At 40.3% G+C, this 22,797-nt stretch overlaps 1 protein-coding gene across 1 annotated transcript in view; it reads right to left on the bottom strand.

The window, feature by feature from the left end:
- The window catches only part of LAMA1 (laminin subunit alpha 1), a 101,424-nt gene extending 78,637 nt beyond the window's left edge, over nucleotides 1-22,787 (bottom strand). The window contains exons 1-3 of the mRNA XM_061448767.1: nucleotides 22,669-22,787; nucleotides 2,084-2,254; nucleotides 1,598-1,710 (exon numbers count right to left, since the gene is read on the bottom strand). Coding sequence (XP_061304751.1) covers nucleotides 1,598-1,710; nucleotides 2,084-2,254; nucleotides 22,669-22,750 — 366 coding nt within the window. The 5' untranslated portion in view covers nucleotides 22,751-22,787. The remainder of the gene's footprint in view (nucleotides 1-1,597; nucleotides 1,711-2,083; nucleotides 2,255-22,668) is intronic.
- Nucleotides 22,788-22,797: the final 10 nt, after the last annotated feature.

A 22,797-nucleotide genomic window follows, 5' to 3' on the forward strand; every position in this document is an offset into this window, starting at 1 on the left:
TTATTTTAAAACATCAAAGTTAACACTTCTGTTTTAATCTTTAAAATAACTTTCATGCAAGGTCTACAGATCTTGCAAAAGCTTGTTACCAACTATACACTCAAGTATGCATTTCTTAGTAGCAAAGCTTCTTCCAGAGTTTGGAAGCATCCCCATATTAATAATGGATTGTTGATTTTCAAACAGCTTAGGTCAATGCACAGACCTGTTCAAAGCAAAACAACAAGCAAAATCCAAAAACCTGTTCTTCAGAAATCAATTTGTCTTTTCTTGGAGCAGGGTAGGAGACAGACTTCTGATTCTTCCATATTTAACAGACAAACTAACAAATTAGCAAATGCTCTGTCCAGTTTAGCAGACTCCTGCCTAGGAATGATGAATCTCTCCAAGCTTTGCCATAAAGTGCCAAAAAGAGGAAACAGATTCTGCCCAGACAGTTACAGCTTCCCAAGGATCAGAAATCACTCTTTTTAGAGACATAAGCCACAGCAACTCAGAACAATTGTTAGCAAAAGTTCATAGAAGATATAACATAGAACATTTCTTCCCAGTGCATCTTCCAACAAAATGGTGATCAGAATCAGCCAGAAGAGAAGCACAGAAACTGACAAAACAACTTTTCCTTCAACAACACTAACTTTGCCCCATTTTATGCATGCTTCACTTTCTAGTCCTGAAGAATATCTCTCAACTGAGGAAAGTTTGTGTTTCCAGGGTTCTGGAGATCCTGCAATTGAACTTTCTGATATTTTACACTTCAGTCTGACTACTACATTGCATTATTAGGTTTACAGATTTAATGTAAATATGCAAAATACTGGTCAATTTAAACAGAAGAGTTTAACTTGAGATCTACTGTAAGATAACTGATGTGAATACAATAATCCTCAAGTCACCTTTCTCTCTTCCTCTGAAACTCAGTATCTGAGCTACAATACCTACGGATCTAGAATTTGTATTTGGAAGTATGTCGTTCTGTTTTCTTACAGTAAACATCAAATGTTTCTACCACGTCCTACACCAAATCATTTTCTTTTTTACTAAGAAACTGTACAGCAATCAGGTGACAGATTGATAGAAGTTAATAAACAGAAACAGATGCATCCTTACATATAAAATCTGTGCTTATGACAGTACCCTGAAAACAGTGCTTGCTGTTTGAAAATCAGCCTTTGATAACACAGTTTCAAGTAATCTGCATGAAATTAAAAGTGGGGGGGAAAAAATATTAGAGGAATGTTGGGGAAAATACAGTAAGGTCAGGTAGAAGAAGGTTACCAAGACAGAAGGAAGGCCTGTATAAGCACTCCCATCCACACATACACAGTTGTTGGTGTGCCACAAATTACAACAAACTGTGACCTATATGCTTACAAGCATAGTCACTTCTACTCCAGTCTGATAGGAATGAAATCTCCAAGATGCTCTAGAACAGTAATTGACAACTCAGTTAAACTCAGTTCATGTTAGCTTTAGCTATGTGCTACTAAATGATTAATTGCTAAATAACCCATAATCTAAACACAGGAAAATGCAATCAATTGCATTGGCTTATATCCTACATACAATAAATGATGCTTACCTAAATATTACTCACCTGTCTTAAATCCAAGGTGATAGTGACCCAGTGGTATTGCCTCCCATTCTGAATGCTTGGACTTTGCCACCAGTTATTGGTACCATCGATTGCACTGGAAATTGGGTGTTGTTCTGTTTTAAGGCAAAAAAAAAATTAACATCTCTTGAAACTACATGTCAGTGCATTTTCGCCAAACCAGCACATTTATATCACAGGGAGCACAGTTTCTTCCTGTCATAAACAAGTAAAAATTGAAAAATACTCCCTGACAAAAAGGCTGTCATTGGACTCTGGAGTGCTTAACAGTGATTAAGATGTTCAAGTCTACTTGTCAGCCCTTTGCTCAAAGGTAGTTTCACTCACAGAGTAGAGAGGCTAAAAGTAAAAAGTACTTGACCCTAATACACAATAGGTAAGGGTCAAAAAGAATGACAGAAACCCAAAAAAAAACAAAACAAAACAACAAACAAACAAACAAACAAAGCCCAAATATATGAAACTTGCCTTTGGGATTGGCACTGTGGTGGTCGCAGACACGGCACTGGGCGTTGCGCAAGGGCCGTCCTGGGACATGCTCCACCAGTTTGCAGAACATCTCTGGTCCCTTCTCCCCACAGGTAGCATTGGTGGATATGTGAGCATTGCTGGCCAGGTTCAAGATGGCAGGGAACAGGCCTGGAAAGAAATAAGTAATCATCCACACCATAAGGCAAGCATAATACAGACATGGGTATGAGAAAAGCCTATGAACATAGAGGGTTTCATAACAAACTTCTAGCTTAGAGTCAGAGATACAGAAAAATACAATGAAAACAATTAATTTTGTGAAAATATTATCACACTGCACTGACACCAGCACATCAGTCATCATACACCTGGGGTGCTGCAGCACTGTCTGTCCCTGCCTACAGCCCAGTTTCAGCTTCCCAGGGTTCCTCTCACCCTGCCTATGGCTCCATTTCAGCCTCCGCAGGGCCATCAACCCCTGCCCAAGCAATACTGCAGCAAAACCAGCCTTCAGCTCCCCAAAGCCCAGCCATGGATCCTGTCAAGCTGGGATCAGCCAGGGGCCCACATCCCAACCCCGTTACAACCTGTCCCCAATGACCCCAACTGTCCTGTTCCTGGATGGGGTGGTGGGATGGGCACTGGTTGTGCTGCCTTGACAGACCCTACAGAGAGCCCCCATGGCCCTCAAAGAGCGCCTGGTCTTCATGGCACCCTGACCGCAATAACCTTGTTATTTCACTCCAACTTTGGATGCTTTATTGCTGAAGAACACGAGAGTTAGTAAATTAACTCTTCCAGTTACTAAACCTTCTCTTCGCATTGATCAAAACCAGGAGGACAACTGGCCCACTGCCAGAAGCGAGGAGGAACTGTATAGCACGCACTTGGCTAGTGTAGCAAATGGTGTTTAACAGGAGCTCGCCACAGCAGCAATACGGCTGCCCCGAACAACACACTCTGGGCTCACAAGTTTTAAGGACTGCACTTTAAACTTTTGCTCCAGGCTTTTCTGCAGCCTGTGTAAAGTCTAAGGGATTTTTTGCTTGCCACTTATTAATCTTTATACAAACACTTTACTGTAGTTAAAGTGCACTGCAGTTAAAGTGCTCTTGTGCACTGGAATAATGAAACAATAGACTAAGCGTTTCAAGATTACTGCTACCAGACCGGGAATCCTTAGTATTTTATAAAAGGAATAAAGTTGTACTTTGGCTTGAAATCTACTCACAAAATTTAAAGACTACTGAATGCCACAGAAAGAAGTTAAGGACAGCTTCTTGGCAACGTCGTTATCAGTTTCCAGCCTTCTGTCCTGAGCTAAAAACTTTTATTTCTTGCATGTTTATGGTATAACAGAGATACTCCATTTTCACTCAGAAGCAATTCCAAAAAAGTGAAACTATAGTGGGAAAAGAGAGTCCTGTCTTTAGAGATTAAACACAATGGGATGAAATCAAAGCTAGAGCCTTGGTATGGCATATTAATAGTGCTGCAAGAATTGCTACTGTTGCGAATTGTGAAGTATTTTCTTCTGTTAAAAGGAATACTGTGGAAAAAAAATCCAGTCATATTTGTGAAAATATATGCCTTTTCACTACTAAAGCTGTATGAATTATTTTGCTTCATTAATCTAAAACATGCATCAAATAAGATTTTATTATCAATATTTTTCTTTTCTTAAAAAGTCTCTGAACATAGAGGGCTCATCTCAACAGCTCAACTAGGTGTTTGTCTCAACAAGGCAACATTAAATATTCCTTTCCATTGTCTTTGTCTGCCCAGTAATTGCACTATACTGGAAATCCTGGAGAAAAGTTTTAGTGTTATTTAAACCTTGACTTCAGCTATTGAAAATGTGGACAAATACTAACCCTTCTGCACCAGCGTATGAATAACTGTGTGTTTTCAATTTGCTATACTCAAAACATAAAGGAGATGGAGTTGGTTTTTTGTTGGTTTGAGTTTTTTTGTTTTGAATTAATTTCCAGACCTGGTCAGATGCCTTGTTCTCATTATACCCAAATCTGATTCAGATGAGGATGCTGAAGACATCCTATTGGCCACTTTGGTGAGGCTCTTCTGCCAGTAACATGATTTCTCCACAGTCTTCTCTTATCTGATGCAGTATGGGTGCACTATTGCTTCAGACCTAAAGCTGAAAGCAAAGTAGAAATGCTGCCCTCCATTTTTCTAATGGACAATAAAGCTCAGTGGTTGAAGAAAGTTTCCTTTTTTTACATTACTCTTTAATGATATAAAAATCTTCCTTATTCAATATTCACTACTCTTCATGCAGGGGTTTATCAGCTAGTCTTCAGAGCTACCCATTACTTCCCAGGTCATTCATTAACCTCACTCATGTTACACAGCAGCCCTGCCATTTCTTTCCAGAGTCATTTGTTACAGGGACATAATTTGCCTACAATAACCTTCAGTCAATGGACTTCTGCCAAAGGAACAGCAAAGCTCTGAAGAAAAAGTGCTGATGACAAGTGATGTGCTGCCCAAGCTTCATTCCAAAACCCCAAGCTCAAGTCACCATAGCATTCACCCTGGACTCAGCCCTTTTGTCTGCTCAACATCAAGGATCTCACTGACTTCTAATATATTTGTCAACTGAAAATGAAGTGAATAAGTGTATGGCAACATTAAGATCTCATGATGAGTTTTCTGGGTCTCACAGAAATAAGAAGAATGAACGCTTCAACCCATCTGAGCTGCACTAAAGTTTTGCCCCAGGATCCAAGTAAAAACAACAGGCACTGGATATGCTTTTTATGGTTCCCTAAAGGAAGAACACAAACCTCAGTTTGCTTTCACCTGGGAGGGGATGCAGTATACCATTAACCAACTCCTGCAGGGTATAAATACTCATCCACTACTGTCCACAGAGCTTTAGCTAAGCACCTCGACACTGTGGAGGTGCCAGCAGGTGTCCATATATATCAATATATAGATGATATCCTAACTGGGGGAGACGAGGGATGTGGACCTGCTTGAGCGAGTCTAGAGGAGGGCCATAAGGTGATCAGAAGGCTGGAGCATCTCTCCTATAAAGACATGCTGGAGAAAAGAGGGATCAGGGGAAACCTTACCGCAGCCTTCCAATACCTAAGTGGGGCCTACAAGAAATCTGGAGAGGGACTTTTTGCAAGGGCACATACAAACAGGACAAGGTGAAATAGATTTAAACTGAAAGAGGGGGGAATTTAGATCAGATGTTAGGAAGAAATTCTTTGAGCTCAATGAGACACTGGAACAGGTTGCCCAGAGTTGTTTACAGTTCGCCACCTAAAGTCAAACACAAATGATTGATTGAATTTTATTTATCACACTTATTCCCACCAGAAAGGAAGGCAAGTGCTACATACAAATTCCTCACTGTTTCACTGCAGAGCTGTCAGGCTCCATTACAACATTAGACAATCATATTTTTGAACTAGCCTTGAGAGATCTCCGTATGGATGCCAACAGATCCATATGGATTTGACAGAATTTGGTAGTAGACTTCTCAGCTTGCTAATCTAGTTTGGTTGACTATACCCTATTTGTTAAAATACCTTGCAATCAGCTTTGCACATAAGTACTTGCTACTTTATCTTTTCACCATCAAGCCCATCTTTGTTTGGGAATAACCGTTCAGCATTTTAGAAGAGGCTACAGTGGTCCTGAGAAAAGCTGGAAGAACTTTCAAATTCAACTCACTTACTTCTAACTGCTGCCCAGCTCTTTGTAAGAAAAACTCTTTAACTTGATTATTCATGCTACTAAGCTACCCATTTTCCACAAACCAGAGAACCTCACACCATCCAAGACTAGAAAACAAGTAGTGTATAGATGCTAATTTGACATTAAGAAAGAATAACAGATGAATCATGTGGCCTACACTTCTTTGGAAATTATTCTACCTGAAACCAGGGTCTGCAGAAGTCCTCACAAGCTCCTTGTTGCAGATATAAGTACCATCATCTTCCCTGGAGACTCAATTTAATTCTTTGTAGTTTTATAAATTTTGATTTTATTACAGATCTAGACTACCAAGCACCCCGGAAGTTTTTATGGAGAGGAATTTTGAGGATTTGTAACATTTCCAAGCTTCTGGCAACTCCAATTGTGACCAATGCATATCTGTTGATACATTCTGGATACACGTGATTTACTGCACATGAGTAGATCAGTTCCATAGTATTTGCACAGTGGATCTGATGTGTCCTAGACTTGAACATTTTGTCTAGCTCAGCTAGCCTGCCCACAGACAGCAGCATCAAAGCACTTCAAAGACATTAGACTCACTCTCCATGCTTAGGCCACAGCACATACACATTGCTAATGGAAACTTGGAAACTACATGCAGCTGTGTGCCATTTATCAAAGGCTTTTTAGACATATTTATTCCCTTCCTTCTTTTTAAAAAGTACTCTCAGGACCCTTGGCTGCACTCTGTATAGCTACATCTGAATGAAACCCCAGTTCCATTGCTGACTAATGTTTGGGGTGTTTTTCACTCAGGAAATTAATATTATTTAATAAGTGTTCTGTTTCAGGTGCAAAGAAAGTGGATTTGTGCATTTTGGAAAAATCCACACACTGTCTGTGGTTTTGACCATGCTTGACTGTATGGATTCTCACAATGTGACTGATATACAGGGTAAAACTGTACTTCTTCACTTTTTACTGTGGCACATGGAGAGTCACCAGAACAACAATTTTCTTAACAGAGGCAGAGCTGATTAAATTCATTTTGTTACAAACACAGTTGTACAAACAGAAGGATACCTATGAGTGTTCTGCTTTACACAGGCTTCCTTGTGCCAGGAAATATGTTCAATAAACTCAATAAAGAAGATAATACTTTTTGCTATCCTGATTAACACATTGAGGATGGCAGAACTTACAGGAAGGCCACATTTAAGACAGCTTCCCTTTGAACCCACATTTGCTAATCTGCCTGATATCACCTGAAAGCTGAATAAAGTAGGGTAGTGTTTGTTGAGGTTCTTTTTAAGAAACCAGAAGACAAAAATGATGGGGAATGAAGGCAAAAGATTATCTGAAGCAAGCAAAGAACTGAGTTCAGAAGATGACATAATATTTCGTGGATTGTTCATCAGTGTATGCAATGAGGACTCCCAACTAGACTTCAGTGAGCAGCTCTTAAGGGCATTCAGCAAAGCAACAGCCTGATTTTTCCCCAAGTATTTTGGGTTTTCTGTGCTGAGCATAATAAAGCAGTAATCTGCAAGTGAACGAAGCAGATGTGACTTAAAAACCATAAAGAGCCGATGTGTGTAGTAACAATAAGCTTTTTGTGTAATTTCTCGGAACACAGAAATACTTGAAGGGGTCTACTCTCATTTGCAAGTTAGCGTTTTTAAAAATGTTAAAGCAATCAGTGGTTCATAACAAGCAGGCAATGTTGAAGACTGCTCACAAGCAATAAATTCTCCATTTACTGAAAACATTTATAGAGGACACAGTGACAGTTGTTCAGAATAGTTTGATGCACTTCTGGAAAAGAAAGGGTAAGGACAAAATGTAATAGAATGTCACAGAGTATTAGAATGTCTAAAGTATGTAATAGTATTATAGTCCAGAAGTCGAGGTCACATTTTTTTTATAACAATCTCAGACAGCTTTCAATACCACAGATTTGATTTAGTTTTTCTGTCTTATTCAAGTTTTGAATTAAATGAGTTTACTAAATAAAAGCCCTGGAACTATCCAGCTTGGGTTCAGATTCCCTGCCTGCTCAGTAGAATTACCCTCATTATATTCTACTAGCAAATGCCCCTTAAACTTTTCTATACACTTTCATCAGAATCCTATCCTGTAATTATAATGAAAAATCAAGGCTGATTTCCCTGAGACAAAAGGGCTGAAATCGCTAACTTCTAATTGCAGGGATTAAAGCACTTATTCCTGGTTCTTAGTCAGCAAGAAATCTGGGGTGTAACATTCAACATGCCTTATAATCCATTTTGTGGAAAGCTTGCCTAAAAACATGCATTAACTGCAGCACTGGTGCATTTGAAAAGCTGAAAGCTTCGCTACAACTTAGACAATAGGCTTAGGTAGAAAGGCACTTCTTAGAGGTTAATTCAGAAACTTATCGCTTGTTTTCCTGTAGCCCTGTGGAGAGGAGAATTTCTGCTAGCACAATACAAAGTTTACAGGAGCTAACTAACGGGTATAGTTTTATTAGCAGAATCCCTGCAAACTTTAATTTGCTATGTTTAGATCAAACCACTTCGATTAAAATGAAACCTCACCACCATGACAGACCAATATCTTTTCCTAAAACCTGTTTCCTATTTCTTCTCATACTGTAGAGCAAAACTGACTAATCAGTCAATCATAGAAGCACTAGCTGGGGAAGATTACGTTTATTTAATTCGAACAGTTTTCCATATGAGAACATGCTAAGTTTGTCTATTCTCAAGAGCTTTCAGTGAGGGTTATTCCTCAGCATCCCTGACAAGTCTACTCTGGTGTTGCAACCAGTCCTTTGCTGCATGCATGATCTTTCATTATCTTGATTACAGCTTTTGATTACCTGAAAGGCTGTTATCACACACCCTTTTCTCTTTTCCAGACTAAGTACAACAGTACAACCCTTTCAATCTTTGCACAGTCGATCTTTTAAATCTCTTATCCTTCTCAACTCTTGGCAGTCTGCATCTCTCCAACAGTGCAGCTCTTCAGACCTCATCAGCACCAACTGGAGTAGACCGATTTCTTAAATTCTTGCCGGTTTTGTTAACACATCCAAGAATAAGTTTTGCTTTCTTTTTGAGGTACTACAGTTCAGTTTGCTTTGCACACCAAGGTAAATAAAACACCCTTTTCAGCCTCCTACCTATCAGCCTCCTTCTCTTTCAGTCATGAAAGAGAATCATATGCCACATCAGGCCCTGGGATGAGCTCAGGTTATCGGTAAAACAGATTACTGTGCAGCCATTTGCTGAATACTTATAAACACTTCCTTTCAGAACAACTTGCTGATTATTTTACAGCTCTGATTCTGCCAAACTTTTGGAAATCATACTTAAATAATCCAACTGGAGACCAGAAGAAAGAACAAAAAAAAAAAAAGCCATTACAGCGGTCAGTGTGACCCAAAATATTCTGCTTGAACCCTGCAAGCTGTTAGAGCACAAACAAGCTGGAGAAAACTAAACCCTTCCCCTTTCTCTACCCAAATGGCAAAGGGTTTCTCTGCCAAACATTTTCTGCTGCTGCTTATGTGCATTCAGCATTATTAATGAGCATTATTAATGAGAAATGGTGACAGGGTACTGCAGCAACAGGCATTTCCCTACTGTGGTCTGCTTGGGCTAGGTGATGTGCTAATTAACATCCAGCACTCAGAAATGTATTGGAAAGAAGTATAACACTGCAAATTAATAACATTCTGTTAAATTCTGACTGCATACATAGAAGGCATAAGTTTGCTCACAGTACTGAGCATCAGGTGTACTATTCTGCCCCCACTAGCTTCCTCCATGTAGTTCATGAGGGTTAAAGAGCAAAAGTCTGGTATAACTTGCATGATTTCTTGAAAGTTTCAAACACTAGCTAGCTTTGCTAGCCAGAATGTAGCAGAGAATCTGAGCAAGGCAAAATGTTTTTTCCAGAAAAGGGACAGAAAAACTGAACCCTAATAGGATTTTAAATTTCATAGTCTAAGGAGCAGAATGCTAAACGTAAAAGGCAATGGAAAAGTAATCGAGGAAAACGTTACAAAACTAAGGGAGGAAAACATTACATGCCAAGTAAGACTTAATTGCAAAATGCTAAGTTTCCCAATGGAAAGATAGAAGAGTTAAAATTATGGAATTCCCAAACTCACAGAAAAATGTCTGTAAAGAAAACCCCAGATTAAATGTTTAGCAAGAAAATAAGGTACAAGAAACTGAAGCTTGTCACCTCTGTTACATAGTAACTTAACATTTTCTTACACAAAATATTAAGGTTTTTAATACCACTAGTTTAGATACTAGTTAAATACTAGTTTAGACTGACTGCTAATACTAAATCTAATCCTTTAGATTATGAAGCTGTTAATAAGTTAACTAATGCAAACTTTACAATATCCTACCTTCTCAGTCCCTCTCATGCTCAGAGCTTGAAAATGTAGATGTAGAACATATATAGACTATTTCACAACACATGTACTCAGATTGGAAGTAGAGAGGATAAGGATGCAAAGTCATGGGTCAGTATGCAAATACTTAACACTGAAGGACTTTGAGCAACTGATTTTCAGTCCCATCCTGAGATTCCTACAAACGAGTTACCTTGTTTCCCACAGGAGTGCAACTCTTCCTTGACAGCCTTCAGTAGAATGTTTTAAAAGAACAGAAAAACATTGGTAACTACAATGGGTTTAATAGCTCACATTACAGCTCTGAATATGGTTTCTAGTAGTACGGCTCAGAGCTTCACAAATTTCAGGGATCTGAGCCAAAAAAAAGTTACAGTTCTTAGGGATAAAGAATAAGAACATCAAAAAGTTTTATCAGAGCAATTTCTAATGCCTTCAATATTGGCAGTAACTTGCTGCTTTCTTTCAAACAGAACAACTAAGGGGCAGTCGGAAAAGAGAAGAAAACCAGCTTTCATGTTAGTTTTCAGCATCAGACAGTAAACTTTTTGATATAAAAGTTGGGCAGTTTGTGAGCACTATCAAGCATTTTCAAAGCATAATCAATATTTCTTCCATCAAGTCACATCTTGCAAGTACTGTTTTTTTGGATGGTGTTGGCCTGTTCAAGAATCTGCCGAGAAATTGTCACAGCATTTAAACCAAAGCAAAAGAGGCAAAAGTTGACAGATGGGCAGGCTGCCAGGGAACAACAAACCTGCTAGACCATGAAATTAGTTCTTTCTTGTTCACGAAAAGCCTTTTCCACACACTGAGGAATCTACATTACTGTGTTTGTTGTTTTGGGGGTTGTTATTTCTTTTAGCATTACACTAGCTTTTTTTCCTGAAGTCACCTTTAATCCTGGGAATAATTTTCACCTAAAACCTGAAGTAAATACAAGCCACAGCTACTAAACACTTCAGTGTCTTGTCAGCTTTGCTAACATGCAGCCTAAAACACAGTATTAGCTTAGATCAATGTGACAGTAGTACTGGTAGTGTGATTGGCATGTCAAGACTAGGGACCTCAGTCATTTGTCATTCGTGTACCCTAGTATCAACAAGACAGAATATTTCTAGTCTAACATTGGGTCTGAAGCAGCCTTTTTCCACCCCTCCCACCTTTTACTATGACTACCTCAATAGATGCTCACCCTGCACTTCTTTCCTATAACCTGTTTTCAAGCTGAGGCAACAGTCTTCCTTGTAAATGGAAATCTTGTCTGTGTTTAATCCAAATTAAATTTGCATTCATAAATGTGCAGCTTTAGGCTTCACACTGAATCATTTATTATAATAAATAGAAAGTTACGACCCAAGTGTGTATTAGATCTGTCCTGATTCTGAATTTGTATTTAGACTTGGCAAAGTCTAATAGACCTGAGCTTGAGAAGAATTTTGAAGGTTTAGTGGTCCCAGTCACTTTTGTACTGTGACTCACCCTCACAACTAGACAAAATGTTACTACTTCTTTTCCCATGTAAACATTAAGGACCCCTTGAGGCAGCTGGCTTCTTGTGATCATAAATGAAGTATTACAGAAAGAAGCTACACTACAAAGGAACTCTGAAATGTATTTTTCACTTAGTTCATTTAAGCTTGTTACTCACCAGCCATACATAACAACAAAATTTCACTTTTTTTTCACTAGTACATTCAATATGAAAGCATTATCTTAATATTATGAACTACAGCTGCCTTGGATGAAGTTAAATTTCCATTTAAAATAAGTGGAATTTTTACATTAATGAACAAAAGCTATTTCAAGTAGAAGAGTTTTCAGCACTTCAGAACTACCAGCACTCCTGGTTTACAAGGACATGTTTTTTTCAGACATGGAAGAAAAATGTTTTCATTCCAGCAGGCACAAAGCCATTACCCGGGCACATAAGATCTGTATCACTGCCAGATCTTCCTGGGTAGAAGGAAGCACATTTCCTCCAGCATAAATGGAACTGAAAGTATTTGCAACTGTGAAGCACTGAAGGCATGCAAAACTTTATCATTCCCTTATCTCTATGGACAAGATTTTGCAATCTCCGATTTAAATAGTTAATTGGGAAATAACTTCTGTAGGATTTGTTTTGGGCTTGGGTTTTGGTTTTGGTTTTTTTTCAGTTATAACCAGCTGTTCAGTGTGCTGCAGAACACATTCTGCTTTTTGCAAAAAAAAAAAACAACAAAACACATCCTTCTACTTTTTTTCCTAGGTATTTTAGTACAAGCAACAAAGTAAAACTCTAAATCACAATGCCTTCTTTACTTACATCTGCTGGTCTCCAGGCACACAGGTTAACAAATGTACAGGGCACATATTGCAACTGTTTAAAAAATATTAATAGCAAGTCACCTATTGCACATTTTCTATGTTTCAGACCCTCACCACATTCAAACCCACATTTTATTGCTTTTACAGTAAATGCCTTCATGAAAATCAAAGGCATTTGTGTCACACAGATTAAATCCTGGAAAAAGTGTGATTTTAAGGACACAAAAATAGAGGGGAAAATAACAACCAAAATTGCAAACTTTTTAAAAAGTTCTCTTTTGTACTGCCATCAATGCTCGATAGCTCAGCCAGCTACATGGAATTTTAATCAAGTGTCCTGAAAGTATTTTGCCTTTGGCCTGAAAACAAGAATGATGCATTTCAACCCAAAGGGCAATTTTTATAGAAAATACTAAAAACCTGAAGACCACAACTGAGTGTTCAAGCAGTACCAGTACCATTTAAAATTCAGCAATGCTACACTGACACTAAAAGAAGTTGCAAAGCATATTTTAGGTCCTACCCTGAAACACATATTTTTGCTGATTACTGTGGGAAATGCAGTGATCATATAGGTAGGGCTGCAGATTGGGCACCTTGCTTCTTGTTGTCCTTAAGAATAGAAAAGCTGAGGAAGACTGCTCAAGCTAGAGAGCGATTGTATCATCAGTTGGTGCTTTGTGGTACACAGAAGTACTTCTTTGGGACAAATATCCTGACATCTTCCATGCCACTGAACCACTGAGAAGCCCCTTCTTTCCCTATCACTACAGCAGGATTTTCAGCTTACCAGAGATACTCAAACTTTGATTTGTCCATTACCACTATTAGCCATGGCAGCACAGAAACAGCAGATCCTTACACCAAGAATCCACAGTAAAAAGTCTGAGCAATTTTGATATGTCCCTGGAGCTAAAGATCAGTGTGGCAACCTCTGACCCATATTAAGATACGCACTGAGTACAGTTGTCCACTAGCAGTCATGCTTTGTACCTACTGCTTCATTGCTGCCTTCACACCATATACCATCACTCATCACATTGGCAAGATCTATTCTCCCTTAGTCATCATGCAATTAATCTTGAATTTCCCTGCCCTGCTACATACATCCCCTTATTGTTTGCAAAGAGCAGCCTCCTCCACCTCACAGAAAACCTGTGCTGTACTCTGCAGAATCACTTCAATTAGAAATGTCCCCATTACAGTATTATCAAAAATGATAGCAACTAAGCTGTCCCTTGGGTAACCACTCAAGCCAAGAGCGGTCATCCATTTGACTCTAGTATTAGCATCTGCTGCAAGCCTTTAGCTATCATAAACTTGCTCTGTACAATGTTGGCAGACACACTGTAAACCTTCTTCAAGGAAGCTAAATTGGGATAAGGATTGCAAGGCCTTATTCCTGTAAGTTTCAGCTTAAAATTCTGCTTACTTCTAAAGACCATTTCAGTAACAAGCTCACATTTTTACACTAGCAAAAAAAATTATGGCTCCTAAAATTCTGATCAACTTTTAGTCAGATTAATCATTAATATCCAAAAAAAACCTTAAAAATACTCAGAGTTGGTTGGTTTTGTTTGGTTGGGTTGGTTTATGTTAGATTTGCTTTCTATTTGCAAAAATGTTTTTCTTAGTTCTGTAAATGAGATATATTACCCCATAAAAGCAAATTGGACTAGTCGGGCAATTAAATAAGGTCCTTGCCAAACCAATGCATTAGTTAGCAACTACTGAAGGAATAACTGTACAATTGTTGGTAGATAAATTTAAATTTACAGCAATTCTCCCAGAGTGAGTGGAGTTTATCTGAGCATTCATTTTCCCATCCAAATTTTTATCTCTTCAGAATATTTTAAAGGGTGTTTCCTAATAAAGTAATTGAGTGCATATTTTAGAGGCTTTTCAAGTTAGAGTAAATAAAAGGAATCCTAAAAATTTCAACAGTATGCATTTCACAACCCTAATTTAAACCAGGGTTTCCACAGATCCTGACTACTGAAAGGAATTTCACTTAAAGTTTCTGTTATCTAGCCCTTCTCAGCCAATAAAATAGAAACAATCTAATCATCAGAGGCATTAGCACACACTTACAAGCCTATCTTGCTGTTCCCTCTTACAACAGTGCAAGATAGGACACAAAAGGCAGCACTGCAAAGGCAAGTGAAATAAATGAATGGTGTGGCATGGAGAATAACAAAACATATATTAGCTATTCATGCATTTGAATGAGAAATTGCCTCTATGTTTATAAGAGAAAACTAGACAAGAAAACACACTGGACTTCCTTAGGCAGTTTTATTAGCAGCAAAGTACCTTCAGGAGCTGGTTTTCTCACTTCTGTAAAGCAACAACCAGAAATGGGGAGGGCATAATTTGATTAATCAGTTTTTCAAGCACAAGCCTACTGCTGGTGCTAGACTCAAATGGACTCAATCACTGTCTAGATATGCCCTGATGGACCTGGAATAGCCCTGAGAAGTCAGCAGTGACTGGCCAGGAGGAGCACTAGGTGCAGCCAGGCTCCCCAGCTTGACATCTTCCCAGGCATCCAGCCTGCCCACCACTTCGTGCCATGGCTGCAGAGCTCATTCTGCTGGCACCCATGGATACAAAGTGAGGGGGACAACCTAGACCCTCCTCCAGACTCCCTGGAAGGGCAGCACTCAGCCAAAAATCAAACTGCACTGGAAGCACCAGTCACTACTAGGTTTTCTTCTCTCTGTCCCACACAAACATTTCTTTACACGCTTCTTTGATCAGATGAGTTTTGTGACAGAAGGTAAAATGCCAGTTGTACTTTCGGAGAACTGAATAAACTATCAACATGAACCTAAGCAAGCACCAGTCTGCATTTATGTTCAATGGTTGAATTCCAAGGTTTATTATGACTTGTGCCACTGATTTGTGAAGAGCTAGTAATCTGCTACTGAAAACTTCTGCTTCATCAGATCCACAAGAAAATCTGGTGATCAAATCAAAGCTATAGAAATTGGTTTTGTGAACTGTCCTCTCAGCCTTTCAGCAAATAAAAGCTTATATGATAAAAGAAGCAGTGGACATGGACCTATCTTTATGGTCATTTTGGAGCAAAACAGCAGTAAAAAATGTAGGAAGATCAAAGGGAAATATAAAGTTTCCACTTTGGGAAGACAATTTCTTAAACAGCTTTTTAACCTTTATTTTCATGCGGGAATTAAGAGAATGGCTGGATCTCACTGCTCAGTAAGTGAGCTCACAGAAAGGAATTACATTCTGTTTGCAAAACAGCTTTCAAATCTGAAACTTTAACCTAAAAGAATTGGTTAGGGAATATCTCTGGTGGAGTTGATACCGTATTAAATGACAGTTAAGAAAAAAATCATCAAAAGCTAACAAGTTAAAGATGATAAAACAGAAAGAATTGCTGAAGGCTGAAATCTACTCTGCCTACACAAAGCAGCAGTGGGATCTTCATGGCTTTGCCTCTTAGGAAAAGCCCAGAAAAGACAAGACGAAACAACTCAGTCCATCAATCCCTGCTAACTGCCGCTTTACACAGCCTGCAAGGTTGGACCACTTGTGGAAAGGGCAGTGGGTGAGACTGCCATGTATTCCACACCCTTCCAACAGCCTTCTGAGCTCACATGCTCACAGTGATTTTCCAGGGAGACCTTAAAACAGAATTAAAAAAATAAAGAAAAATAATCACGTTTTGGGGTAAAACCAAAGAATCCTGTAAGTCCATTTTGCTCTGCCAGGAACACAAGGGAAAACTCAGGAATGGTAACAGCTGTTTCACAATCAGGAGGGGAAGTCTAATTATGTGCATCTACCCATCTTTGTAATGAGGATACTGAAGGCTTACACTTTGAAAGTGTTTTTTAGGCTTACACTTCTATGCTTTCTAATTTTTAGAGTGTTATTTATAGGTACTGTATCTACAAAATAAGTCCTCTAGTTTCCCTGTAAAATTGTGATGAATACAGCTTTTAATACTTAAAAAAAAAAGGGCATAAAATTATTACATCTCAGGGAAAAAAGCAGGTTTTTTCCCCTATAAAAAACACAGAATGACTGAGAAATCATTAAAGCCCTTAAATAGCAGAAGTAACTAAAAAAAAAAAAAGAGTACAGCTATACCTAACCTTTTCCTCTGACCCACAAGCAAATGAAGCAGTTGCCTCAAATGTCAAAAGTCAGAGAGAGCTGTACCTATATCCTAGTTCCCAGAGGCACTTACACAGCCTCTGAGATATCATTCAACTACCTAAAAACATATATAAATGCAAAGTTTGATTGATGTGCATATAAGGTTTATGCCAATTAACAAATCACAATTCCTGCAAGCTGACCTAACCAATCTCATCTTGCAAAACTTCTCCAACACACCATTCCTCTGTTTGGTCAGAAAGGGATACCTGAAGTACAGAAAAAGTACATCTAGGAGAAGGCAGCAAACTCCACCTGAAGATCCTGTGTGAAACTGCTGTAAATACCAACAACTGATCAACACACACTGATAGTCCTGAATTTCCAGAGATGCATTTTCTAGGCCCTCAGGGAATAGAGAAAATATTTATGACAAATTTTTATTTTTATCTTAATCTTCAGTCTACTTAGAATGCTTTCATGGGATTTTTCTGTCACATACCTTTGTACTCTGAGAAAAGAAGAAATAGTCTGTGGCTTGCTGATGCTTTCTTTTAAATAAGGGGGGGGGGTGGTGGAGGAGTCAAAGCAGCTTTTAAATATAGGACTTTCTAATCAAGGCTAAGAGCAATGTTTTCCCCACAGAATGTCCAAGATGTTCCCTGCAGATCATCAGAAAAACTGAATTTCCTCCTTGTTCTTTATTCCTCTCTCCCATCCTCAAGTCCGACCCCAGTTAGCAAAGTGTGCACCTTCTTCAGATTACCTTTTACATTATTCTTTTTACACTAGAGATTCCTTTTAATACAATTGAGCTCCATTTCTAGTTAATAAAAGTTTGAAAATATTTGTGTTGCTTTCTATGAATTTAGGGAACCTTATCATTTCTACGCAATGGTACCCCAAAAATCAGCATTCCTGGGGATGTGCAACGTGGCCTTGGAGGCGACTTCACAGACAGCTCATCTAAAATTGATTTCTGTAGAGTACTATGTAGAATGAAGTCAGCTACACAAAGGCCTCAGCAGCTAAAATGCATCAGAGAAAACATAACTCCAGAATTACATCTCTTCTTCTACAAGGTTTTGCTGTGGCGTGCAAAGTTCCGTAGCCCAACAGAGAGGCAGATGCTGCAGCTACATGCTCCTAGATCCAGCCAGTAGTAAGGCTGAGAATGTATTCCCAGAAGGCACACACATAGCCCGACACACATAATGCAACACATATATGCATATACATATGCCCAGTCACAAAGATCAACAAAGACAGAACAGAAACACATGAATGCAACCACCAAGTCTCATCCTGTTCACTGCTCCCCCTGATCAGGATGAAGGAAAGCAGAAAACATATATTCATGTAAAGATATATATGCAGTGCAGATTCCTTCAGTAGCCTGACTTGGACTCTCAGTCTGGCCAGTAACTGCCCCTTCCTAGATGCTAGGGTCTCTCCAGTTGCTGACACCTGCGTATGTAAGCCCCTGATGCCTGTAGCCACACTCCAGCCACTGGTTCATAGACTTCCTCATACACAACACCATCACCTCATCACACCCAACACACCAAAACACACTCACTATGGATCCCTCTAGTTACTGGCCTGTATGTTCAGTCTGCCACACAGCTGGCCCTGGATCTTCCAATCTCCAGTTATCTGAGGCAGACACAAACATGCAGATGGGTCTCTTGGTTGGCTCCTAGATCCCGTGGTCTAGCCAGCAGTTGCCTTGGATCTCCTGTTCCCTCCAGTAGCTCATTTCTGTAGGCTCATTACTAGGTTGCCCCACCTTGTTTCTCTGTGCTCCTTTGTGTGTGTGGATATGGAACTTATCACATAATCTAACAGGTTAAATAGAGCGTGGACAGTTAATAAATATCTTGTGGTTCTACTGCTTAACCGGCATGAAGACACAAGGGGTGTAGAGGTTCACTGTACCTGAGGTTTCTGACAGAGGGAAAAATTGAGAACTTAAGCCAAGTATACCATTCTGCCCAATTTTGCCAAAAATAAAAGGTTTTGGCTTACCACAATATTAAGTGATTCTGCCTCAGACTCCCATCATATTTTTAACTCCTGCTTCACGCTGCAGTTGCAAACAGCACTGCCTTGAAGTTTCCTACAAGTCTCAAGGTACTTCATGTTTCTGCTGCAGATTTCATGAAAAAATGGTATTTAAGACTGATGGAAACAAGCTCTATTCAGGCCATTACCATACACAAACCTGCAATACCGTAAAGTACCTACGGCATTTTTTTTTCATCTTATACAAAAAGCATTTAGGAATGCAAAATCCAGCTTATCTTGAAAGTGGAAGAAGACTTTCTTCAGAGTTTTATGGCCATCCAAATACACTCTGGAAGTCTGACTCTCAGTTTTGGAAGTGTCAGAGGAAACCATATCAATGTACAGAACACCTTTGACTGTATAAGGCTGTAGCAAGACAAACCAAGATCTACCTGCCTAGGCACATCACCTCTGAGGAACCAATTTGCCATCCTCAATTAGGCACTAAAAAGTCTTTCTCCACCAGGTGGGATCCTGCTGAGTGGTGCCAGGCTTGAGTGTCCCAGTAAAAATACAGCAGACACAGGTACAACAAAAAAAGTTCTTATCCTGAATTCAGACACCCGATTGATTACTGCTTGCAGCAAGTAAACAAAAGAAAGTAAGGCCTGCAATTGGATTCTCCTTCCATCCTTTTAGTGCCCTAATGATTCAACTACAACATCAGGTTTTTTCTTGCCCATTCTCTGCACACATTAGATTTGCATTCTTGGCTGCACAGTAGCTCAGTTTGGAGAGATTTCATACACACTTCCTCCTCCCCTGCATTACGTGTTACACCAACTTGGTAGTATATTCAGAAATTGGAGATGTGGGTTCAAACTCTCTCAAACTAAGGAGATTAACCTAAATCTCCCACTTCCTCGGCAAGTGCTCCAACAATCTGATTTACATGCAAACCATATCACTTGTTTCATCAAAAAATGTTTCTGCTGACTATAATGTCATAATTTTTGCATTAGTCATAGCCTAAGCATACTTAAATTACCAAACCAGATTCTGTAAGTAAGGTAGGTTTGAAACCCAAGTGATGAGAAGTATGATAAATACATGTGTCCAGCTCTGCCCAGATGAAACACCTGAGTCACCTTCTTGAGGCCATTCAATTCCCTCAGCATCAGCACTTAAAGTCTATTGTTTCCAAACCTCCAGGCAGGAATAACTGAGCAGGATAGTACAGCACACCAGTTAACAAAAATAAGCTGAGATGAGTGCAGCTGAGGAAATATTTAGTCTAAAACTACAGCCTTGAAAGTTACCCTTACTACACATTTACAGTAGCAGGATGTTTTTCTTAATTACAGAAAAATCACCTGACAGGGACAGAATGAAATTTATGACATATAGGCAATAGTGTTCAAAACCATTAACTGATTTCCCTTTCTACTATGTAGGGCTGTGTAACTGTTACCTCCAGTGTAATTAAGAATGCATTCCAGCAGAGCAAAGCTGCACATAAGCCTCTGAAATGGCTATTTGCTTCTGAGGTTGTAAAATTACTCTCATCTAGATCCAAACCATAGTATAAATGCTTCAGGAAAAGTTAGTAAGTGGAAACAAAAGACATAACTGAAAATACAAACTCAACTTTTCAACATGATGAGGACACTTTAACAAAACACCTGTAATTAAAACACCAACTACATTTTACAGGTATGTAGATACTAATCTTTAGGCTGTAAGAACCAACTATTAATCTTCAGAGCTGTTCAGTGTAGTAACTACTATTCTGCAATTCTCTTTCTTAGACTGAACTTCAGCACTTTCTAACAGACTCTTGCAACCATTGTACACTCATTTCCTCTTCTACTGACAGGGCAAAAAATCCCAAGAAATACTGGAAGTGCTATCAAGGTACTCTCCATGGTCATGCCAATATGCCTTTCCCCAAAACTTCTCCAATGTTCTCACAACGGCTCTGAGAAATTTTTCCAGCCTCACCACAAACTGTATTTTCACATCACTACAATGCTTACAAGTTTGAACTTCAGTTGTTTACTTTCTGCAAAAGCAACAGGGCTATTCTAATCTGCATTGCATTCTTCACATTGTTTTAGGATCAGTTATCTTGAATTCTGGTCTCTGCAAAGCAATTATCCACCAGCAGGGTTTGATACTCACTGCTTCCTTGGATGATCTGTGCTCTCATGCTGAGAAAGAAAAAATTCTGTCAACCTAATCAAATGGGAATAATGGTCTCCTGACCTGATCTTTCAACTCCAAAAATGTAATTATGAATTTAAATAGCCCCAGGTTGGTGGCTTAGGAGCAATCAAAGATACTGGCACCTTCCATCACTAATATAAAAATGTGCATTTTATCAGGATGCCTCTAACAATGTGACCTGCTATATAAAAGCTGGAATAACAGCACTAAACTATTTGCAAAAGCTGCAGAAGATCACTAAATTTCTACAAAAAAGGTATGGACTCTTCTTAATTGTATTTGACCAGCTTTAAGAAAATTCCTACCTCTTAAAACTGTGCTAACATGCATATTCAAATATGAGTTAATAGTGAAAGTTATTTTGATGTGCATAATAGTACCTTACAAAAAAAAAGTGAAAACTTGTTAATCATTTTGTCTGGCTTTTCATTTGTTTCTAAGATTGAATTTTCATAACCAAGGTGTATGTATTTACCAGCTGAAATATAGAGACTCTGGAATTTACTTGGGCTTGATTTTGTATCCTTACCTGGACAATGATGGTTTGTACACACAATGATACTAATGAACACACTGCAGTGTGTAACCTTCCAGATGCTAATCTCCCACACTGTATCCATCTTGACCACCACACTTCACCATAAAGAAATCTAAGTCATGCATCTGCACAACATATGCTTTCCGACCATTTTCCACACTCTTTTTTTAAGAGAGAACAAATGCAGCTGGGGAGTAGTGTGCAGGGAGTAGAGATCAGCAGAAATTCTGATGTTGACTCCAGCAGGAGCTGAATCAAGCCAAAGGTAAAAGCATCTGGTGCCTACCAGCGCTTCTTCTCCTAACCGAGCATACCGAAGTCAACTACTGTTGACCCAGGAACAGCGAGCGAACTGCTGTTGCTCCCTGCCTTCAGTCTCGGTAAGAAAACACAGGCTACTGCGCTCTGAACAAAGAGGATGCCTCCGATGAAGTTATTCGCAAACCAAGACCTTTCCGTAGAGCGCTCAGGCATCCCGGAGGCAATGCACCGCCGAGCCCCACGTGCAAAAGAAGAGAAAACTTTCGTGAATTATCGCCATCGTATCCTCACGCTACCCCTGCCTCATACTTGTAAAGTGGTTTTGATCCTCTCACTCCTTCCAACAAAGCTTGATCTGCGTTACATTAGCGGCAGACGTGAGGTTTCCTTCGTGCCTGCCTGCCCTCTCCCTCCCCTGAGCGAGATCCCCGCGTCTGCGGCCCCGTCTCCCGCCAGGACAGGGGCTGTGCTGAGGGGTCCGCCTGGTTGGGGCGCGCTGCTGTGGGGAACAGGTCCTGCCGCCAGTCCCCCGCCCGGCCGCCCCTTCCCCGGGTTCCTGCTGCTCCACAGCCGCCCTCGGCTCCCACAAAGGGAGTGGGCGGCCCCGGAGGCGGCAGGGCGCAGTGGCCCCCGCCGCCGAGGGAGAAGAAAGGGCTCCAGGAAGGGGGGGAGGGCGGCTGCGAAGTGAGGAGATAGTGGGAGAGGAGGGATGAAGGAGGGGAAAGAGCGTGGCAGCGAGGCGGCCAGCACCGCCGGACCCAAGCCCGCCTCCTCTCGTGGGTCTCCCCTGGCCGCACAGTACAGCCACCCGTACCGGCTCTGCCCAGGACACGCCGCCAAGGCTCCCCCTGCCCCGCGGGGACGAAAGCCTGCCTCGGGACTGCAGGCAAACTCCGCACGCACGGCACGGCACGGCACGGCACTGCACTGCACTCCATTGCATTGCACTGCACCGCACGGCACGGCACTAAGTACCCCGAGAGCCGCGCACTCCCGCCCGCTCACCTCGGGGCTGGCCCTGCCCCGACACCCAGAGCAGTGAAGCCACCGCCAGCACCGCCAGCAACCGCCCATCGCCGCTGCCCATCGTTACCGCTGCCGCCGGGAGAGATGCTGCCCGCCCCGCCGAGCGCG

Source organism: Pezoporus flaviventris, unplaced genomic scaffold (genome assembly GCF_033815535.1).
Source record: "Pezoporus flaviventris isolate CSIRO_AGI_PZ_B2104156 unplaced genomic scaffold, CSIRO_AGI_Pfla_v1 ptg000007l, whole genome shotgun sequence".
Classification (NCBI taxonomy): Eukaryota; Metazoa; Chordata; class Aves; order Psittaciformes; family Psittacidae; genus Pezoporus; species Pezoporus flaviventris.